Below are 21,007 nucleotides of genomic sequence, written 5' to 3'. Positions count from 1 at the left end.
TTGTAGGACTGATACCCCTGCCACTGGTGGTGCTGAGATCCACAGTCCAGGGCCCTGGTCTCACAGATTTCAGCTGTCTGTGGTAGTTGCCAGCCATACTCCCAGCAGCCCCAGCCGAGCAGGAGACTGTAGATCAGAAATATTCCAGGAGCCAAGCATTTCCTGCAGTGAATCCCTGTCTTCGTTGCTTTTGTTCTGACAAAGGCAAGGAGATGGGCCTTAATATACTTTCTGCAAAGATGCAGAGTTACTGTTTCCACAGCAACGGTAACTTTTAAAAGTATCAGCTATTCAGTTTCTTTCTATTTTTCTTCAAGAAGCTGAGATATTGTTTCTCCTGGAAAAAAAACAAAAAAAACCGCACCTCATAATGGGGAATCTGACAAAATAATTTGTTGGGATATAAAGAGCTATATTGCCACCAATGGAGTAACTCACTGCAGTAGTTGAAAGTATGATGTTGGGAGAAAGCGAGGATTTTGCCATAGTCAAAATGCAAGAGGGGAAAGCCAAAATATCAGTGTGGGATGAAGAACAAATCCTCACAAAGGAGCCATGCAGACAGGCTTAAAGAATGCACAGTGTGCATAGGGAAGACTGAAGGAGCAGAATATAAATGTGGATCTCTGCCGTTACTGGGTGCATTATATGTGATGGTACAATTAAGACGGGAGAAATTGTTCACCACTTGTTATTTCAGTAGAAAGCCAATTGAGAGTTCTTTAAAGTTTTATTTATTTATTTACTTCTGATTCTCCCCTGTAGAGCAGAGAGGGAGGTTTCAGTTGGTATTGTATTTCTAAGCATAACACAAGTCCACATGACTCACGTTATTTCTGGTGGGTTAGCTGATTTCCTCCGGCTTCTCAGATACTTACCATTTCACTGAAAATACTCAGTGATTTGAGGTGAAGTAAATAAGTAAAAGTGAGATGTCATTAGGTGTTGATGCTTAGGATGCTTCTGTCAGTTGAGGGGTGGCGGGACTAAAGTGCTATTTGTAGTTCTGGTATTTTGTTTCCATTGCCTAGGACTGGAGAGGGATGGATTATAGTGCTGGCATTTGGCATATGGTGCTGGCCTATGGTGCTGACATTATAAATCAAGAGGGTGGCAGCTGGTAGGAGGGGAGCTGAGGAGAGAGCCAGGGCAAGATGGCAGCTGAGGGGAAGTAAGACTGGCTAAGGGCAAAGAGAAAAGCCACTATAGCACATGGTATTGGCTTAATCTGATCCCTGTGTGGCTCTTTTCATAAGCGAAGAGGTTTGCCCTTAGCCAGAACACCTTTCCTCCCTCCAGCTGTTGTGTGTTTTGCCGTATGCCACACTTTTAGAGACCATATTTTCAATTCTGCTTTCTCTGAAGCTCAGTGGGATCCTTTGGGATGAAGAATACTATATATATGCATAATTATTATTATTTATTAATTTATAATTGTTTTATTATGCAGGACATTCTTTTTTGAGTCCTCATTTGTGCGTTCTTCCTTCACATTGAGAATGAAATATATCCTCACCAAGAAGTTCAGTTAGTTATTTTCTGTGGAATGGGAAATAAGCCACATAACCTTTCCCATTCTGTTGTATGTGACAGATGACTTTTAATGGGTAGCTACTGCTTACTAAACTGTTATGGTTTCTGGTGATATAAATCTGAGGGATTTATGAAGACTGGTTAATCTAATTTTATCTTTTATTTTCCTAACATTCCATTTTACTTGCCTCTTATTTACTGTGTAATTTTTAATTGAGGCAAAGCTGTCTAATGACTAGAGCATGGAAATTGATTTCAGGAGATGTAGTTCCTGCCACTTGTTTAGTTTACTGTATAACCTTGGGAAGTCTCTGAATATGTTTGTCTATTTCCCCAGTTGTAAAAGGGAAATAATATTTACCCACCTCTGCAAAGTGATTTTAAATCTTCAGATGAGCAAGGCAAAGCATGAATGATATGCAGAATAATTTATATTTGGAAGAATAGTTACACCCTCTTCTTTTACAGTGCCTGAAACAGTATGTGGAACTTTTGATCAAAGAAGGTCTAGAAACAGCAATTAGTTGCCCTGATGCTTCCTGCCCAAAGCGAGGTCATCTACAAGAAAATGAGGTATGTTTTTACTGCACATGGGTTCTTTCAGTATATTCAGACGTGTCTTGCTCAGGGTATATTTCAGCTGTTGTTTATTGCCAGCATATGTTTTAATCATTTATAAAGGTAAAATGCTGGGTCTCCATTCATTTGAAATGCCTTGGATTATTGCTGTTTCTAGTTTGTAATTTCTCTTTTTTTTATTTTAACAGATTGAGTGTATGGTTGCATCAGAAATCATGCAAAGGTACAAGAAGCTACAGTTTGAAAGAGGTACAGTATGAAACATCAGCCTTTACTCCAGACAAATGGCTGTCTCCCAAATATATGGGAATAGTGTTACCCCCAGATTGATCCATGTTACAGAGATCAGATTGTGGTCCTGTGTGTGTTTATACAGTAGTGTTGGAGCCTTATATGATTTGTGAGCGGAAGAAAGCTTAAATTGTTTCTTCCTTTGTCAGGTCCTGCGATTACGTGCATGCTGCCATGTACCATGTGATGGAAACTGAGTTGCAGACAGAAAACTGCTGCATATTATATTAATATGTTACTGAAAGGAGGAATTCTCTGGGCAGCATGCACTTGTATGCTTTATATAGCACCAATGGTAGGATGGCAGTACCTAGGACCCTGCATAGAAATGCACAGGTCTTCTATGGAGTCAATCCAAGTTCGGGTGCTGGAATCCTGCAAAATAATTATTGTTTGCAGTATTATAGCTGTGTTGAGTCCCAGGGGAGCAGAGAGACAGAGTGGATGAGGTAATATCTTTTTTTGGACCAAATTCTGTTGGTGGAAGAGAGAAGCTTTCAAGCTACACAGAGCTTTTCTTCAGGTCTAGGGTAATTATTGGTGAGGCATAGTGACAGGTGCTTTTTGTTGATTCTAATCTGAATATGAGGGGTTTGTGTGGCACTCTAGGAGGCAAGGGAACTTGAGTCTGGGTGGAATATCTTGAGACCTGCTAACACTAGGGGAGAGAACTTAGAATGAGGTTTATGTTTGGTTATGGTTCTTTTAGCGACTGATCCAAAACCCACTGAATTCAGTGGGACTGTTTCCACTGAATTCAGTGGGCTTTGGATCAGGCCCTGAGTTACCAGTAAACCAGCCTCCAGGAAAGGGGTAAAACGAGATAATGTTCTTTTCTATTATTTTTATTTATTTATTAATTTGTCATCTTTAGTATGGCAGTGCCTACCAATCAACTTTAAATGGGGCCCCTTTGGGCTAGGTGCTGTACAAAAACTTCTATTCAGTTGGGTGAGAACTTCACATGCCTACAAAATATGAAATAAGCTCCATTAACTATATAAGTATAATTTTGTTCAATAAAATTTAAAATATCCCCTCCCCTTCTCAGGGACAGTTTTAATCCATAAGTTAAAAGTGAACACTAACTTTGACTAACAAAATTATCATAGACAATAAAGGGGAAGGGATGCAGATCAGGGTAAGGAAAGAACAGGTCAGAGATCATCTGACCAATCTGAATGAATTCAAATCAGCAGAGCCTGATGCTGTTCACCTCAGGGTGCTGACAGAATTAGCTGAAGGAATCTCAGAGCCACTGGCAATAATATTTGCAAACTCATGGATGACAGGAAAGGTCCCAGAAGCCTGGAGAAGGGCTAACGTAGTGCCCATCTTTAAAAAGCGGGGAAAGGAGGCGCTGGGGACCTATAGACCAGTCAGCCTGACCTCGATACCTGGGAAGCTACTAGAACAATGTATAGAACATTCAATGTGTAAATACCTGGAGGATCAAAGGGTGATCACTAGCAGCCAGCATGGATTTATAACAACACATCATGCCAAACAAACTTGATTTCCTCCTTTGACAACGTATCTGGTTTTGTGAATGGGGGAATGCGATGGACATAATATACCTTGACTTTAGCAAGGGTTTTGACATGGTCCCACCTGACATTCTGATAAGGAAGCTGGAGAAATGTGGGCTCGGTAGAACTGCCATTAAGTGGATACATACTTGGTTAAGCAACTGCAAACAAATAGTAGCTATGAATGGAATGATGTCAGATTGGAAAGAGGTCTCAAGTGGGGTTCCACAAGGATCGGTTGTGGGGCCATTCTTATTTCACATCCTTATTAATAGGTTGGTATAGAGAGCATACTGATCAAATTTGCAGATGACACAAAGGGGTTGCAAACACTTTGAAGGGTAAAGCTAAAATTCAAAGGGATCTTAAGAAACTGGAGAACTGGGCTATATATGAAATTCAACAAAGGTAAGGTGCTGCACTTAGAGAAGAAAAAGCAAATGCAGAAATACAGAATGAGAAATAACTAGCTTGGCAGCAGCACTGCTGACAAGGATCTGGGAGTTGTGGTGGTTCACAACCTCAACATGAGTCAATAATGTGATGGATGCTGTGGCAAAAAAAGCAAATGCAATTTTTGGTTGCATTAACAGAGGCACAGCATGGAAGTCATGGGAGGTAATAGCACCATTCTACACAGCACTGGTTAGACCTCAGCTGGAGTACTGTGTCCAGTTTTGGTCACCACTGTATAGAAAGGGTGTAGAGAAACTGGAAAGGACCCAGAGGCAAGCAACAAAGATGATCAAAGGGATGGAATGCAAGCTATATAAGCAAAGTCTGAATGAACTGGGGGTATGTTTAGTTTGGAAAAGAGGAGATTAAGTGGAGACATGAAAGCAGTCTTCAAATGCTTGAAAGGCTGCCATAAAAAGATTGGAGAAAAATTTATTTCTTTTGCCACAGAGGGCGGGACAAGAGGCAATGGATTTAAACTACAGCACAGCAGATTTAGATTAAATCTCAGGAAAAGCTTCCTAACTGTAAGAACAGTAGAACAATGGAACAGACTGCCTTGGGAGGTTGTGGAAGCTCCTTCTCTTGAGGTTTTCAGAAGGAGGCTGGGTAGCCATCTGTCTTGGATGGTTTAGACCAGAGGTGGCCAACCTGAGCCTGAGAAGGAGCCAGAATTTACCAGTGTACATTGCCAAAGAGCCACAGTAATACGTCAGCAGCCCCCCATCAATCCGTGCCCACCCTGCTCCCAGCGCCCCCCCCCACCCACTGGCAGCCCCGCCAATCAGCGCCTTCCCCTTCCTCCCCGCACCTCCCGATCAGCTCTTCCGTGGCATGCAGGAGGCTCTGTGGGGGAGGAGTGAAGGCATGGCAAACTCAGGGGAGGGGATGCGAAGGGGTGGAGTAGGGGCAGGGCCTGTAGCAGAGCCAGGGGTTGAGCAGGGAGCACCCCCCCCGGCACATTGGAAAGTTGGCGCCTGTAGCTCCAACCCGGAGTCGGTGCCTATACAAGGAGCCGCATATTAACTTCTCAAGAGCCGCAGGTTGGCCACCGCAGTTTGGCCACCCCTGGTTTAGACACAACAAATCCTGCATCTTGGCAGGGGGTTAGACTACATGACCCTTGCGCTCCCTATGGTTCTATAATTCTGTGAACAATGTAAAATCAATTAGTTCAGGCCATTTCCAGAAGTGCAGTGTTAGGGAGGTAGGCCCACATTTGGAAAAGTGGTCTATAATTTTAGATGTCTCTGATGCTGAATAAATCTGCAAATCAGGTCACAAGTGTGCCAGATGGGGCAAACAAAACCGGAAGCCTCTTTAGAAAACAGCTGGTCTGATGAGCAATCTGAGCATGTGAGCATTCTTAAGCAGTATATAATTAAAGGACAATCCAGTAGCTGTCATTGATTCTGGTTATTTTATACCCTTTTGCAGAAGTGCTTTTGGATCCATGTCGGACCTGGTGTCCATCTTCTGCCTGTCAGGCAGTTTGCCAACTACAAGAATCAGGGCCACAAAATCCCCAGCTGGTTCAATGCAAAGCTTGTGACATAGAGTTCTGCTCATCTTGTAAATCCAACTGGCATCCAGGACAAGGCTGTCAAGAGAATATACCAATCACCTTCCTCCCAGGAGAAACAAGGTACAGTACTGTAACTTGCCCAGTGGCAGCAGCAAAGATCTACTTGATGCGTAACAAGAGGAATGTAACCCCATCGCCAATCAAGGGGCCATTTTCTCCTGTTGGTTTTTTAAGCGAATGTCCACAGCAGCCATTCCAGTCCTTTTCTTTTAAGACACTGTGCTTGACACAGAGATGGATGGTGATGGCTCCCTTAGTGGCCTGGCTGCCCCACCACCACCATCAGGGAGCAGGTGGAATCAGTTAAAGCAGCACAGAGGGACAACCCAGGCTCCTGGCACCATCTGCAGCTCTGCTTGCCCAGCCCTCTCTTCCATCTGTTCCTCCATTGATGCCAACGACACATTCAGCCACCTCAGGTCCCCCTCCACACTCACTGCTGCTGCTATTCCAGGGGCTTAAGGGTTAGTTGATTCTGGTTGGCTATTTTAGGAGGCCTCTGTCAGTGGCACCATGACTGCCGCTCTTCCAGGAGCGAGGGAGTGATTGTTGAGCCTTGTTTAAGGCAGCATTAGAAGACCAGTTAGCAATTTCCATTGGTAGAGAATGCAGCTGCCCACCTGAATAGGGCAGGTCGCTGTGTGCACATAACACCTGTGCTCAGGCTTCATCCCTGGCTCCCTGTTCACTTCCTGCAGCAGGTCAAGGTCTTGGTTCTGATCGTTAAAGCCATGAATGGTCTGGGACTTGGCTATTCTCAAGACTGCCTGTCCCCTTCTATCTTGTAATGACAGCTGACTGGCTAGGTTGCTCTTGTTCTCGGTTCCTGGGTAAAACACTACAGGGCCTGCAGTGGGACTCTCAGCACCCCTAGATTTGGTACGCGCTCTCACTCACGCTCACCAAAGCTCAAGTGTGGTGAGCTTCGTGGCATGATACAGGACTTGTATGTTTTGCTTAGCATTTTGATTGATTTGTGTTTCTTTTCTGTAGGTTTAGAACATTTGGCGGTTGTCCTTGCAACTTGCTGGCGACCATTGTCCCAGCACCAGTTTGTGCCAGCACGTGCTGGGAATGACAAATGTAATTTGTGTGTTCAAAAGATTTTGCCATGGTGTGGTTGTCACGGGTGTGTGTCTTCTCTGATCTGTCAGTCAGGAAGTAGTAACCAATATGGAGTCAGGACTTTGTCCAGTCCCCACCCCGCCTCTCGTCACTAGAATCATAGAATATCAGGGTTGGAAGGGACCTCAGGGGGTCATCTAGTCCAACCCCTGCTCAAAGCAGGACCAATCCCCAACTAAATCATCCCAGCCAGGGCTCTGTCAAGCCTGACCTTAAAAACTTCTAAGGAAGGAGATTCCACCACCTCCCTAGGTAACACATTCCAGTGTTTCACCATCCTCCTAGTGAAAAAGTTTTTCCTAATATCCAACTTAAACCTCCCCCGCTGCAATTTGAGACCATTACTTCTCGTTCTGTCATCTGCTACCACTGAGAACAGTCTAGATCCAACCTCTTTGGAACCCCCTTTCAGGTAGTTGAAAGCAGCTATCAAATCCCCCCTTATTCTTGTCTTCCGCAGACTAAATAATCCCAGTTCCCTCAGCCTCTCCTCATAAGTCATGTGTTCCAGTCCCCTAATCATTTTTGTTGTCCTCCGCTGGACGTTTTCCAGTTTCTCCACATCCTTCTTGTAGTGTGGGGCCCGAAAGGGGACACAGTACTCCAGATGAGGCCTCACCAATGTCAAATAGAGGGGAACGATCACGTCCCTCGATCTGCTGGCAATGCCCCTACATATACATCCCAAAATGCCATTGGCCTTCTTGGCAACAACGGCACACTGCTGACTCATATCCAGCTTCTCGTCCACTGTAACCCCTAGGTCGTTTTCTGCAGAACTGCTGCCGAGCCATTCGGTCCCTAGTCTGTAGCGGTGCATGGGATTCTTCCGTTCTAAGTGCAGGACTCTGCACTTGTCCCTGTTGAACCTCATCAGATTTCTTTTGGCCCAATCCTCTAATTTATCTAGGTCCCTCTGTATCCTATCCCGAGCCTCCAGCGTATCTACAGGTTGGGAGTCCTCCCCTGTTGTTCTCCTTCCTCCCATTGGAGTAGTTGCTGTCAACAACTTTGTCTGAGGCACCATCCTTTTCTCCAGACCTTACAGAGTCCTAAAGCCTTCACTGAGCAGGAGGAGCTTTAAGACTCTTCCAGAAAACCAGGGAAAAAAATGCTCCTTGGATGCCCTCTCACTCCTGCTCCTTGACATGGACCCATTCCATGTGGAGTAAACTACTGCAGGCAGGAGTGAGATCGAGAAGCAGCACTGTGAATCTGGTGCTTGCAATGATTCAGCAGCTCCTTGCCAGCACTGGAGAGAGGGAATATCACAGATAAGGCAATTTTCTGCAATATCTCTGGAAGATCTTACTGTATGAAGTTGATGTATCGTTGTGGGCCAGGGATTGCATGTAATTCCCTGCAGGAGAGTGACCACAGCTCCTCTAGGAACAAAGAACAGTAGGAGGTATGAGGCAAGTTCACTTAAGTTGTAGCACCTCCAGAGGGGGGCCAGCACTTGCAGAGGCTCATATCTGATGGTTCAGACTGGATTCTCCAGAGATCAAGAGAGAAAGAAAGGGATAAATAGCCTGAGTTTAAACTGACTCGGGGCCTTCTTTCTGATCCAGCAAATGAACAAAGACCTACTGTTGAAGGGCCGGGAGGGTGGGGTGAAGGGGGTCAATCCTTCTTGGAAGGGTTTGGAAGGACTTTGGCCTACTGAGGGTGACCCCTGGTAAGCTTTTAGCATGCATAGAGGAACTTTTGTTGTTTTTATGTTTTCTCTAGAATGCTTTCGTCTTAAGAATAAATGTGCTAGTTTATAAAGAGCTGGGTGGTAACTTATAATTTACAATTCCTCTCTTCCTGTCCTTCGGAGAGAAAGCAGATGCTGGCCTGTTTAGGCAGTCTGGCTTTCTGGGGACATCACAGTGTAGGCAGGGAACTGTGCAGCCTGGCGAAACCCTGGTTAGGATGGAGTCTACCCAAGAGAGTGACAGCTGAGGAACTGGGAGCTTTCGGGTAGGGGCTCTCAGTGGATCACAGAGGGGAATTGCAGATGCAGTTGCCCTGAACTGTGATGGAGGAGGCAAGCCTTGGAGGAACAGGGTATCCAGGAAAACCGAGTGGAATTTGGCTTGGAGAGAAAGTCCTAGGAGATCAGCCTCATGGACGCTCTGTCTCTCCCTTTGCCTTCTCATCCAGGGAATCCCTAAGCCCATAGGCCATAGCCTGGGTCAGCTGGGCATTGTCAGCCTCCCTGTTTTCCACATGCAGATCTTTTCTCCTTCTCCCATAAGAAATAAAAGAGGAGGAGAAAGGCAGACAGACTAGGCATGTAAAAAACTGACTTCAGATTGGTTCCCACGTGCTCAGCTGACAGCTGAGAGCATTGTACACACTGATGTCACCAGGTCACAGAAAACAATTGGTAGATGAGAGAAATGTGTTTTATCTGGTAAGTGCATAGCTGTTTGATAGGCACTATAAAAATTAATTGTTGTACTAGATCTGCTTTCTGGATACTTAACAACAAAACAAAAAAACGGATCACAAAACTAAAATGCAAACCCAGATTTTTTTCAATTAGGATGTTATTTTTGCTTTAAACATGCACGGGTACACACCTTATAAACTTCTTCAAATGTCTCCCACAGTTCTATGTATAAAATGGAAGATGATGATGCTCCCATCAAACGCTGTCCAAAATGCAAAGTTTATATTGAGCGAGATGAGGGTTGTGCCCAAATGATGTGTAAAAACTGCAAGCATGCCTTTTGCTGGTACTGTCTGGAATCTCTTGATGTGAGTATACACTCCACGTTTCGGTGGATATTGTAAGCTTACAAGTTTGTTATGCTGACTTAAGACTGTCCTATGGATATCCTTACTAACTGCTCTTTCACATGCTGTGTTTCTTCTGAACCTTTTTGTATCACTACTGTTAGCACCTATTTCTCTGCTAAAATGCATGGGCAAGGGCGGAGCTGGACCTTAGCTGGTTACTTGATGGTCCTTGTGCACTTGATCTTACTTGCCCCACCTGAAGAGCTGTTGAGCTGTTCACCCTTTGCATAAATGAGATGGAAAGAAGTTGTAATTTGAAATTTGATGAAAATTATTCTTCCTTTGCCATCTCCATGTGGCATCTAAATAGTTTATGTTTAATACTGTACCGTGTACACACAAATCAGACAGCTCCTTCCTGAAGAATTTATATTCTAAAAAGTGTTTGCAGGATGAATATATCTGTATTACTTTCAGTTCTGCATGATAGTGTAAGGTAGCCCTAAATACAGAATCCCATGTAGAGTGTCAGTATTCATTTTAGTGCTGAACTTCAGTAGTGAGAGTTGTTTCTTGACGTTGATTTGTTTTGGTTATTACATCTCTTCTGCAGGACAAAGTAAGAGAAAAAGCCAATGAACTGATGTATGAAGAACAAATGTGTTCTGAGAGCAGTAGGAGTTCGATTTAACTCTTATGCTGCTTCTTGTCCTGGGCTTAAACATTTTAAACAAGCCAATATCTTATTGTGCCTAAGCACTGGAGTATATACAATATGCTACATCTGTTTCCAGATATTAGCCAAGGAAACGTTTTATTGCAAAGTGTAGTTAACAATGGTAGAGGAAATGTTTCATGTCCCAAAAATGTACTCTAACTATTCCAAATCCTGCAATTGTTATGTCTAAATGCCTTATGGATAAGTTTTAACTCATGGGTACTCCCATACTTAAGTAAAAAGCAGAGGTCCCCTGTGCCTGCGTTGGTTGCTGTACGGAAGAGTGACCAATCCAGATCTGGAAGCAGATGCGTCTTTCTCTGTAGAACTGGGTAGATATCTGCCTTGGTTTGCTTTCCCAGCTGCAAAATAAATGCCACATTTGAGAGGCTTGGGATCCAAGAAGTAGCTGTCCTCTTCCCATGTTCTATACCTAACATGGCCAGTATTTTCAAATTATGTTGCCTAAACCCCTATTTAGGCATTTAAATAAGCAGGTTGGTTTTCAGAAATGATGAGCACCAAGTACTCTATTGACTCCAATTGTGGGTGCACCGCACCTATGAAAACCAGTCTGTTTACTAAGGTGCCTGACTGTAAGCAATCAGGTTTGAAAATGTTTTTATCCATGTGATTTCACTTTTCCTTTCAGATCATTCCCTGGTTAGAAGATAGGACATTTTAATTCCTGAGAAAAAGGATTCTTAGCTGCACCAGTAGCTTTGCTAGACAGGGAAATCCACATGATCTGATATAAAATAGGGAAAAGGAAGGGGGAGTACAATATTGAGTGGATGCGCATGGAAATCTAAAATACATGAAAATAGAGCTATTAGTTCATTTGTTTATTGCTATTATCTTCTTGCTGAAGGTTCCTACAGTGCTTTACTCTGATCTGCATTGGCCTATCCTCCAGGCACAGCACAACTCATTCTCTTTATCACCAACATGAGCTGTATTTGTATTATGTTCCACCTTATGAAATCACTTCCATAGTAACCCTGTGGGGAGCAACTCTGGGAAGGGCTGTTCAGCGCTGACTCATGCAAGAATACAAATCCAATTTCAGTTGGTTTTCCACTCTGAAACTTTTCTCTTCATATTCAGTGCTTTTCAGGGATCTTGAAACTTGCTCCCCTCTGTAATATTTTGTTCTTATTTTGCTGCCACTATCTGCTCCATCTTGAAGGAAAAGAGAGTCTCTATTAACTGCTAATGTTTCTATTTAATGTTTCAAAGGATGATTTCCTCCTTATACATTATGACAAAGGACCTTGTCGAAACAAGTTAGGTCACTCCAGGGCATCTGTTATCTGGCACAGAACACAGGTAGGTTTAGAGCTTTTTAAAACTTCATAAAAGTTCACAATAAAATGGTTTTCTCTCTCTCTCTCTCAGTTGTATCTAAAAAGAGATCAAATCAAGCATGTGAGTCTAAGTGTCTTCACCATTCAATAGCTGAGGAAAGGGCATTGTGGTACAAAGATAGACATTAACAAGGAATAACACAGTCAGACTCCATCCTGGATTTTGACTCCTAACTGACATACATTTCTGGTTGAGAACTGGTTGAGTTTATTAGTATAAAGTTGTCCCTGGGGTGGTGAGTCTGCATGGACACTAGGGTGATTCCCTCCTTTGATGTCAGTCAAGCAGTAAAGAACCAATCATGAGCAAAGGATTTTTGTACCCCGCCCCCCTTCTTCACCGGCTTCAGATTTCAGTCTCTCTCTGTTTCAAGGTGAAGCAGGCCACAGGCATATCTCACTGAGGAGCCCTCTTTTTCTGCATCAGCTTCAAGAAATGTGGAGGATGCAGCATGTGACTTTGGGGGGCCCGGCAAGCCTTTACGGGAAAAGTGGAGACAGTTCCTTGACTGTAAGAAGCCATTTCACAGTTGTCATGCTGGTGCTGGGTGTGAGCAGTGGGACTAGAACTTGGAACCTCTGTGTTTCTAGCCCCCGGGTAATCCACTAGGCAGCTCAGCTGTTGTCCGTGCACTCCCCTCTCTCTTCTTAGGGTGAATGCGTCAGTGAAAGTCGCTTTTTTATTTTTTATAAATAGAGTAGAAAACATTGGATTCAAAATTGCATTAAAAGGATTTGTAAAATTGCCCCAAATTTGCAGAAGTTTAGTGACCTGTAAAATAGGCGGATTTTGAATGAAAAGAACTCCTGTAACAAATATTTGCCCATGTCTATTTCTTCCATCGTTGTAACGATTGCTACACTGCACTGTGGTGTAATTGGTTACATGACTGATGTTGCTGGCATTGCTAATTAGAAAAATGGAGATGTCAAGAAATGTAGCACGAGCACCCGTTAATTGGATGACATACAAGAGCTGTTACGCTCAATCCCAAATTTTTGAGACTTTTGATATTTTTGATACTTTGATATTCTGAGAATTCCCATCGAAGCCAGGTTGGTGAGCACTATGATTGCTAGTGTTTTCAGGATGGGGGCCATTACGTTAAGCGTTCTTCGAGTATTAACCAAGAGGAGCATAACATAACATCAAGGTGAAAGGCATGATGCTGTAATGCAAAGTGGTGTACTTCTAGTGCAAAAAATCAATTCTAGACATTACACATGCTAGGAAATAGCCTATTGTTCAACAGCAGACAAGTCCACCAGGTGGAAGATGTATCACTGATGCTCACCAGACAGCCTGTTGACCTGATCTTAAAAATCCTGGATAAATTCACTGATCGGCATGTCTGAGCTGAAAGGAAAATGTAAGCTGGCCTCCTGTTTGATAGTAAAGAGCACTGTTTGCCAGTCTTCTATATTGTTCAATTTCACCTTGGCTCTGCTCAGCTAATGGTGCCCCATAGTGGCACACTGAGAAGATTGCATGTGGCTAATTGTTTATGTGCCATTGCCAAAGATCAGTATGGGCCGCAGCTGCAGCTCAGTAGGAAATTTAAAGGAAGCTCAGGGAAGAATCTTGGCTTCGCTTTCACCCTTCGGTGTCAGCAGGTTCCCCAAAGACGTTAAACGCAGACGCGTCAGATTAGCTGCCTGTCTGACACAGGCATATGTGGTGAAAGGTACCTTATAAAATGATATTTTAAAGTAATTGTCTTTGGCAAAAAATAAAAATATTAGGTCAAAGAAATTTGAGATTCGTGTCTCTGGAGAGCCGCAGCTAAGCCTGTTCTTTTAAAATAAAAGGCCTCGTCTAATATTACATAATAAAGCAGTGTGCACTTCACTCCTCAAACTTAATTTTGTTCAGCAGCGCCACCTGCTGAACTCCGTATTGATTTTCAGCCCTGGAATAAAAAATAGCTGGATAAAGTAAATTGCAGAAAGAAATCCACAGTGTTCGGGAAGAAAAATAGTCCCTGGTAGAGCAGGTATCAATAAGCCTGTTAATTTAGGTTTAGAGTATATTTTCTACACTATGCCAAATGAAATATTTGCCAATTAATCAGAATGTTTAGTATCTGACGAGAGCGGGGAGAAGAATTCCTAATGAATAATGTGATACTAGTGTTATAGTTTGTATTACTGTAGTGCCCAGGGAGCCCTAGCATTCAAATTGCAATTGTTCATGAGCAGGTGATTTTTCCCAGGTATTCATTATTCACAATTATTCTGTGAATAATTCTTGGTGGGTATGTTGAATGACTTGCAGACAGGTTGTTGCAAGCAGGCCTTCCAAAATCTACTCTCTTGCTTAGGGCAAGTAGGAAGATTTCTCAGGCAATTAGCATCACTTTAAAAAAAAAACAAAAACCTATAACCTTCCAAATGTGAAATGAGTGAAAACCAGTGCAGAGTTGCCTCACTTAAGTGTGCAGTGTTTCTGCTGCTCAGAGTAGAGCCCAGCAACCCATCCCAAAACTGATGGGACCCAACTACAAGTGTTGGGCTGGGGTTAGGTGGGTCAAAAAACAACCCAGCCCTCTCAGGCTCAGGTTGGGTCGGGTAACCTCTGATTACCTTCTGCCTGTGGGGTCAGTGCGGCAGCAGCATGCCTTACTTCGCTGGCCACTGCCAACTTGTTGCACTGTGTTCGCTGTGGGGTGAGTGCACCAGTGAGATGCAGTGCCTCTTGCTCCACAGAGCACCCAGTGAAGCAGGGAGCAGCGGCTGGCAGAAGTGGGGCTCACAGCGGCCGCACTGACCCCACGGACCGGAGGCAGCAGCAGCGGTGATAGGTTTGGGGGAAGTGTTGGGGTTTGTATTGTAAAACAACTCAGCTCTCTCAGGCTCGGGTCGGGCAGATTGCTTTCGGGTCGGGCTTAAAAATTAGGCCCGAGCAGCCCTCTAGCTCCTACGCTGTCGATTTCCACTACTGCTATGGGGAAGGTTGTGGGCAGCAGTGAAACTGATGAGAAATAGGTCAGTTTCACCCTCTTGCTGCTTGGGAACGCTCTGTGCAGCAGCAGGCACTAGAGCTGTTCATTGAGAAGGGCTCAAAAAAAGGAGGCTGTGGGAGGAATAGAACCAGCAGCCAGGAAGCTGAGGGAGAAGTAGACTGTGGTGAGATCACCCTACCATTCTAGTAGCTGTCAGGAAGCTCAGGGGTTGGAGGAAAGCATAGAAAGAAGGAGAGAAAATACTCCTCCCTTTCAGCAATCAGAGGGGAGAGATGGGGGATCAAATGTATTATGTACCTGCTAGCCAGAAGCTAAGGCAAAGTTTGGCGCCTCAAAGCAAAGTCCCAAAGCCTGCTCCTTGGTAGGAAAGCCAACACCTTCCCCTTTTCTATCAGCTGTGTGGGTGACTGTATTTGGGTTAGTTCAGTGACGGAGGAAAGCTAAAGGAACTCAAACTCTATATGTGTTGGCACAGGTAGTGCTTAGCAACCTCAGCTGTATAAAGACTTTAATCTTCTTTCAAGGGAACTTTAAATGCTTGCAAACATGTGACTACATTAAAATGTCAGTCAACACTTCAAATAACTACTTGTGTAGTGATACGTACTATAGAAATATCTAAGACGGCTTCACGCTGAATTTTAAATTGTTTGAGACCAAATAGGAAAACTGTGTCCCTTCTTGAATACTTGTAAGAATCTGTCAGTGGAACTTCCCTAATATAAACATGTTTGCCCTTGGCAGCAGAATTCCTCAAACACCACAGATGCTAGAGGCTTAAAATTCGCATTTTATCGAGAAAGAAAGAAAGGTAAAACTATCCACTTGCACTGAATAAGAGTGGGTAAGTGCAGGAGACATAGCAACCCCATCCTTGTCTTTTGTTCAGTGCAAATTAACATCTGCTTAATCTAGGGTGTGTGAATGAATGCATGCCTGCACTATTGACATTTGTAGGTGTCATGTTGTGAATTCTGACTGATACAGGGGAAATGGACCATTTCAGTCTAGTAATTATTTTCTCAAGATTAGAGTCTGCTACCATTCTCCCATTCTGAAAATTAGAAATCACCTTGCTAACTCTAGTTATATACATTTTATTAAACACAAAAATCTTAAAAATCTACAACTATGCTGAAATCCTGGGTCTATTGAAATCAGTGGGAGTCTTGCCATTGACTTCAGTGGGGCCAAGATTTCTCCCCTAGTGCATTGACTTTGTGTTGGAACAGAATTTGAACCCTGCTGTGCCAATTGCAGTACTGACGCATGTCATTTTTCCATTGTTTTTTCAGGTGGTGGGAATCTTTGCGGGATTTGGTCTACTGCTGTTAGTGGCCTCGCCTTTCCTTTTACTTGCTACTCCATTTGTCCTTTGTTGCAAGTGCAAATGTAATAAAGGAGATGATGACCCTCTACCTACCTAGATCATGAGAAGATGGGACTCATCGCACACACATTTTTTCCCCTCTTGCACTTACATTGTTGTAGCCTTACTTCCCCCATCCTGCTTTTCTGTGACAGTGCCATGATTCCAGGAACTGTTGTTAGTACAGTTACATAGACCAACTACTAATAGTCAGGTGAGGTAGTGGAAGGCAAGTCAGGTGTTTAGAGGATGTTGTGGAACAAGATAAGTGTCTGAAATTAAGAGATGAAGATTCTCCAGATAAAACTAACGGTTTCATGTTGCCCACAGAGGCCATATTGGTGGACTAGGAACTGTGCTATGTTACATCAGCAAAACAACCTAAAAATGAATCAAATCAAATGTTTTCACATATACACTTGCATCAAAACGAGGTGTCTTATTCATATTCCTATTTGAGTCACCTATCATTTAAATGTGGCTTTAATATATCTGTTTATTACAACTGTGTTTTTATTAATATTGCAATGGCAAAAACCTTTTTAGTACTTATTTTTCCAAGGATAATGGAAATCATTAAGGTGCATATTGACCATCATATGCCTTTCTTGAATTTTGGGGAGGGTACAGCTGGAATTGCTGCCTTCCAGGAATTTTAGGAAGTCTTACATGCTATTTGTTCAATCGAAAACTACATTTTTTAAAATAAATATATGAAAGCTGTAAGGTTGAGTGATGTCACAAACCTGCTACCTAATCAAGATCCTTTTAAAAATGTATGGTTGTTATTGATTACCACTGGATTGCCAGTCTTTTTCTGAATGGTTAATTTTTGCTGTTATTAAGGGGTCTGGTACACTTACAGGGAGGGCTACATAACTTCTAATCCAGGTATCTCAATCTTTTATTTATATATTAAAAAAATCCTGATTAAACCAAATGTGTAAATATCTGTGCTATTGAATATTTGGAAGTTCAAGATAGTTTGCTGCTGTCTTAAAGGCAGGTATTGGGGGTGGGGGGAATTACAGGACTTATTCTGCTTATCAGCAGATTCTCAGCTCAGCAATGATTCCTGTCTTTACCATTTATGAAAAGTACTCAACATCCTTATTGTTAGTAATGAAAACGCCTGAGGTGTTTGTGAAAGTTCTGTCCCCCATTTACAATATATACTCCATTTTCCAGGGTTCATATCATATCGTACGTGCTGTTAATAATCATACTGTGAGAAAACAAAACAAAGTTCTCTTTAAGGGTTAGTTTGTTTTGTTCCAACATTCCTTTATGTGGCATCATTTTTCTTTTCTTGTTCTTTTCTCTTTTTTAATTTACAATGTTGTAAGTTTTCCAGGGTAGTAAAATGTCCAAATCAACATATTGTTAATACACAGAAATTACTCTTCTGCAGTATTTTGTGGAAAACTGTAAGAGACCCCTTTGTAAATGCAGGCTTCAAAAACAGCAAAATAATTTGACAAAAATTTAATGTAATGGCCCTGATCATGGAATGCGGTACACATGGGCAGATCTGTGTCCAAGCGGAGCCCACTGTTCTGCAGAGCATGCTAGTGAAAGTTACTCTGTTTGAGAACCTAAAGATATAATGAAGTAGGAAATGATGCAATCATGTGTATATGTGGAAGTCAGTGGGGCTCCCACCTAAGACATAGCAGGATCAAGTCCACAAAACATAACAGCAGTCTAACATAGCAAAAAAACTGTTTGTTTTGTTTTGTTTTATGTTTAGTTTTAGTTTGCATATCTATTATTTGAACAGAAATGTTGCAGGGTAAAATTTTTAAAAGCTAATTGACTTTCAGTGAAACTCCTAAGGGCATAAGTCACTTTTGAAAATGGGAAATAGATTCCTAATTCACCTAGGTACTTTTGAAGATTTTCTCCTCTGTCCAACTTCAATATTCTTCATTTTAAAAAGTATTCGTATTTCAAACTGGCTAAATGAGAAATGCTTGCAGGAGATCCAGAAATAGTTTTTGTCTTAAGATGTTCAACCTTTTTAAGATCGCAATCTGATGACAAGCCAATGTTAGTTGTATGTTATGTCGTTAGCTTTGCATTACAGTGTATCATTCAGAACTTTAATGGTGAAATCCTGATATTGACTTTTTTTTTCTTAGCTATTCAGAAATAACATGGGGGGTTGGATGGCTCACAAGAGCTTATCAATGGGATAGGCATACTTTAACTAGTCACCACTGGTCAGCCCTGGTTTCAGTGGCTAATGAGGTTTCAGTCTCAGTCTAGCTCCTCCTAGAGGATGTATGTCCTTATCTCAAAAGACTGACCACATTAGAAAAGCATCCTGATTCAGGATAGTACTTAACTCACATTGCCCTGAATCATCATTTTGATGTATAAGATTAATAGGTATGTACCCCTGGATGAAAAACTAGTTTCTCCAGATCTGAGGCATGTTGTCAAGGTAGTGTGGGAAGACTTACATTCTTGCCCTTATTCTCCAATCCTGAACTGCACAGGACAGATCCAGTTGCAGCATCAGAGAACTAATTGTTCAGTGGGCAAAACAGACCCCAGGTTTCCTGGGCTATCAGTTCAGCAGTCCACTTATGTGAGCACTAAGCAACACAAATGGTTCTAGTTGGCAGTTCCAGCCGAGAAACTGGTTTATAGGGGCCTATCAATATAGTATTGGAGGCATAAAGAGTAACCTGTACTTTTTCTTTCTTAGAAGTAGTCTTTTCAGATCAGGGATGAAACAGGGCAGTGTTGGGAATCTGTGATGCCCTTGACAGAGAACTTCACTCCCAACAGTTGTCACTGACACCTTTGCAAAGCACTAAATTTACTTCAAAATCAAAGGGAAAAGTCCCACACTGCATTATAGATGTAAACATTTTTAAAAGGTTAGATTTCAATTGATGATCGCCATTAACACAGACACAAATGCCTGGGTTTATCTGATCATATCCAACATATAGGACTGTGTGTGATCTCAGCATGCTTGGGTTCACTATCGTGGATTTCCAAGCTTTTGTCAGCTGATACATCTTCTTGATGTTCGGGTAATAATGTGTGTATATTCACAAAGAATATGCTGTAATCACTTTCAGTCATGCTGAATATCATAACCTTACATCTTATTTTTAAATTTTACCACTACAGTTTTGTTTCCTAAAAGTGGGTGTCTTCAGTAATCACTGATTTACAAGCTCTGTTGATGCTATGGCATTTACTACCCTGAATGTATTGTTTTAAACTCTGACATTACTGCTCCATAATAGTGGGTTTAAATATGCTCATACCTTTGTTGCATTCCTAAGGAAAATATTTATAACAGATTTCAGACAATCTGTTATAAACCTTCATCTGAAAATTGAGATTAACTGTACGGTTTTGATTGTGTTTCATATCTATCCTACTGTTTACTTTATTTGCATTGCCTTAAATGCTGTTTTTAATGAAATTTAACAGAGCACGTGTTTGCATTTTCTATTGGGAAGGATGAATTTCTAGTGATTAGATCCAAATACAGAGTGGAGTCAGAACTCCAGGTGGTTGTTTTTTTCCCTCCAGTTCTACCGCTGACTTGGGAATCAGGTCTGTTCCTACTGAAAAGAGTAGCAAAGCGCTCCCATTGACTTCAGTGGGTACAGGGTTGGGCCCTCACAGTGTTCTTGTACAAGTCACTGATCCTTCCTTTGTCTCAGTTTATCCATCTGTAAAATAGGTGGAACAATGGTCACCTACCTCACAGGGTTGTTGTGGGGCTTAATTATTTTTAAAAATTTTTGAGATCCTCTGACGGAGGACATTATATAAGTACTTAGCAGTGTTATTTTATGTTAATATTTCAGTTGTTTCTAACTACCTTCAGCGTGGATCCTCATATTGTATCATGCACAGTTCTGTTTTTTTCAGGCATCATAATCTTTCCTGGAATATTTATCTTAAAATCATGATGGATCACAAAGAAGGAATGGCCTAGTTCGTAGCATAGAATTGATGACCTGACAGGCAGAAAATATTTAAAATTAAGATTCCTAAAATATTCTGTCTGATGAGGAAGGGCGAGGGGAACAATCCTCCTAGATCAGAAGAGTATTCAATCACTTTGTGATTTTAAAATTTTGTGGGTAGGAAAGAAAAAGTGGGGTTTTATGTATTTTCTAGGTTCTCCCTTTCCTATTAAGGATATATATGTACTTAATAAAAAACATTCTTCATCCTGATAATGTACAGTATGCATAAAGCTTCATGCTAGTTTGCTTTTTGAAACCAAACTCCATATGTTCTCTCGCTATGTATATACAGTGTGTATACATATATTCTAAAATACAAAGTATATATATATTCTAAAATCTTACAAAGATGGACAGAACATGGAAGTTGTCACACAGAGTGACATAAAAGATATCAAGAAAAGCCTGCATCAGTGCTTCTTTGCTAAGTAAAGCATGCTGTTTTGTTTAAAGCCCTGTGATCTTCATAATTGCTTTGATTTGTGTATCTCTCTTACAGAATTCCAGAAACATTAGGTACAGGAATGTGCTACATAACTGAACCTTTCTTGCTCATTTTACCGTGGATGTATTTTAATCTTGTATAGAGATACGCATGAAGGAGTCATGCATATGTATAAATGATGATGTATTTGACCAGTGTAAAAATAAGTTCTGTTTATGTATTTGAAATGTAAGTACTTTTTTGTGCCACTAACACTGTGATGTATAAAAGAGCTGTTGAATGCCTTTTAATGTTGTGTTTTGTACTTTGAATC

At 41.9% G+C, this 21,007-nt stretch overlaps 1 protein-coding gene across 2 annotated transcripts in view; it reads left to right on the top strand.

Annotated features, from left to right (window-relative positions):
* Positions 1-20,755, top strand: part of RNF144A (ring finger protein 144A) — a 99,009-nt gene extending 78,254 nt beyond the window's left edge. For both annotated transcript variants that reach the window (XM_073336079.2, XM_073336080.2), the window contains exons 3-8: positions 2,002-2,106; positions 2,301-2,361; positions 5,826-6,033; positions 9,699-9,846; positions 11,786-11,875; positions 16,172-20,755. In XM_073336079.2, the coding sequence (XP_073192180.1) occupies positions 2,002-2,106; positions 2,301-2,361; positions 5,826-6,033; positions 9,699-9,846; positions 11,786-11,875; positions 16,172-16,303 (744 nt within the window). In that variant the 3' untranslated portion in view covers positions 16,304-20,755. The remainder of the gene's footprint in view (positions 1-2,001; positions 2,107-2,300; positions 2,362-5,825; positions 6,034-9,698; positions 9,847-11,785; positions 11,876-16,171) is intronic.
* Positions 20,756-21,007: the final 252 nt, after the last annotated feature.

Source organism: Lepidochelys kempii, chromosome 3 (genome assembly GCF_965140285.1).
Source record: "Lepidochelys kempii isolate rLepKem1 chromosome 3, rLepKem1.hap1, whole genome shotgun sequence".
NCBI classification, from domain to species: domain Eukaryota; kingdom Metazoa; phylum Chordata; order Testudines; family Cheloniidae; genus Lepidochelys; species Lepidochelys kempii.
Note: the sequence above shows the minus strand (reverse complement) of the source record. Positions and strands in the feature narration are given on the sequence as shown.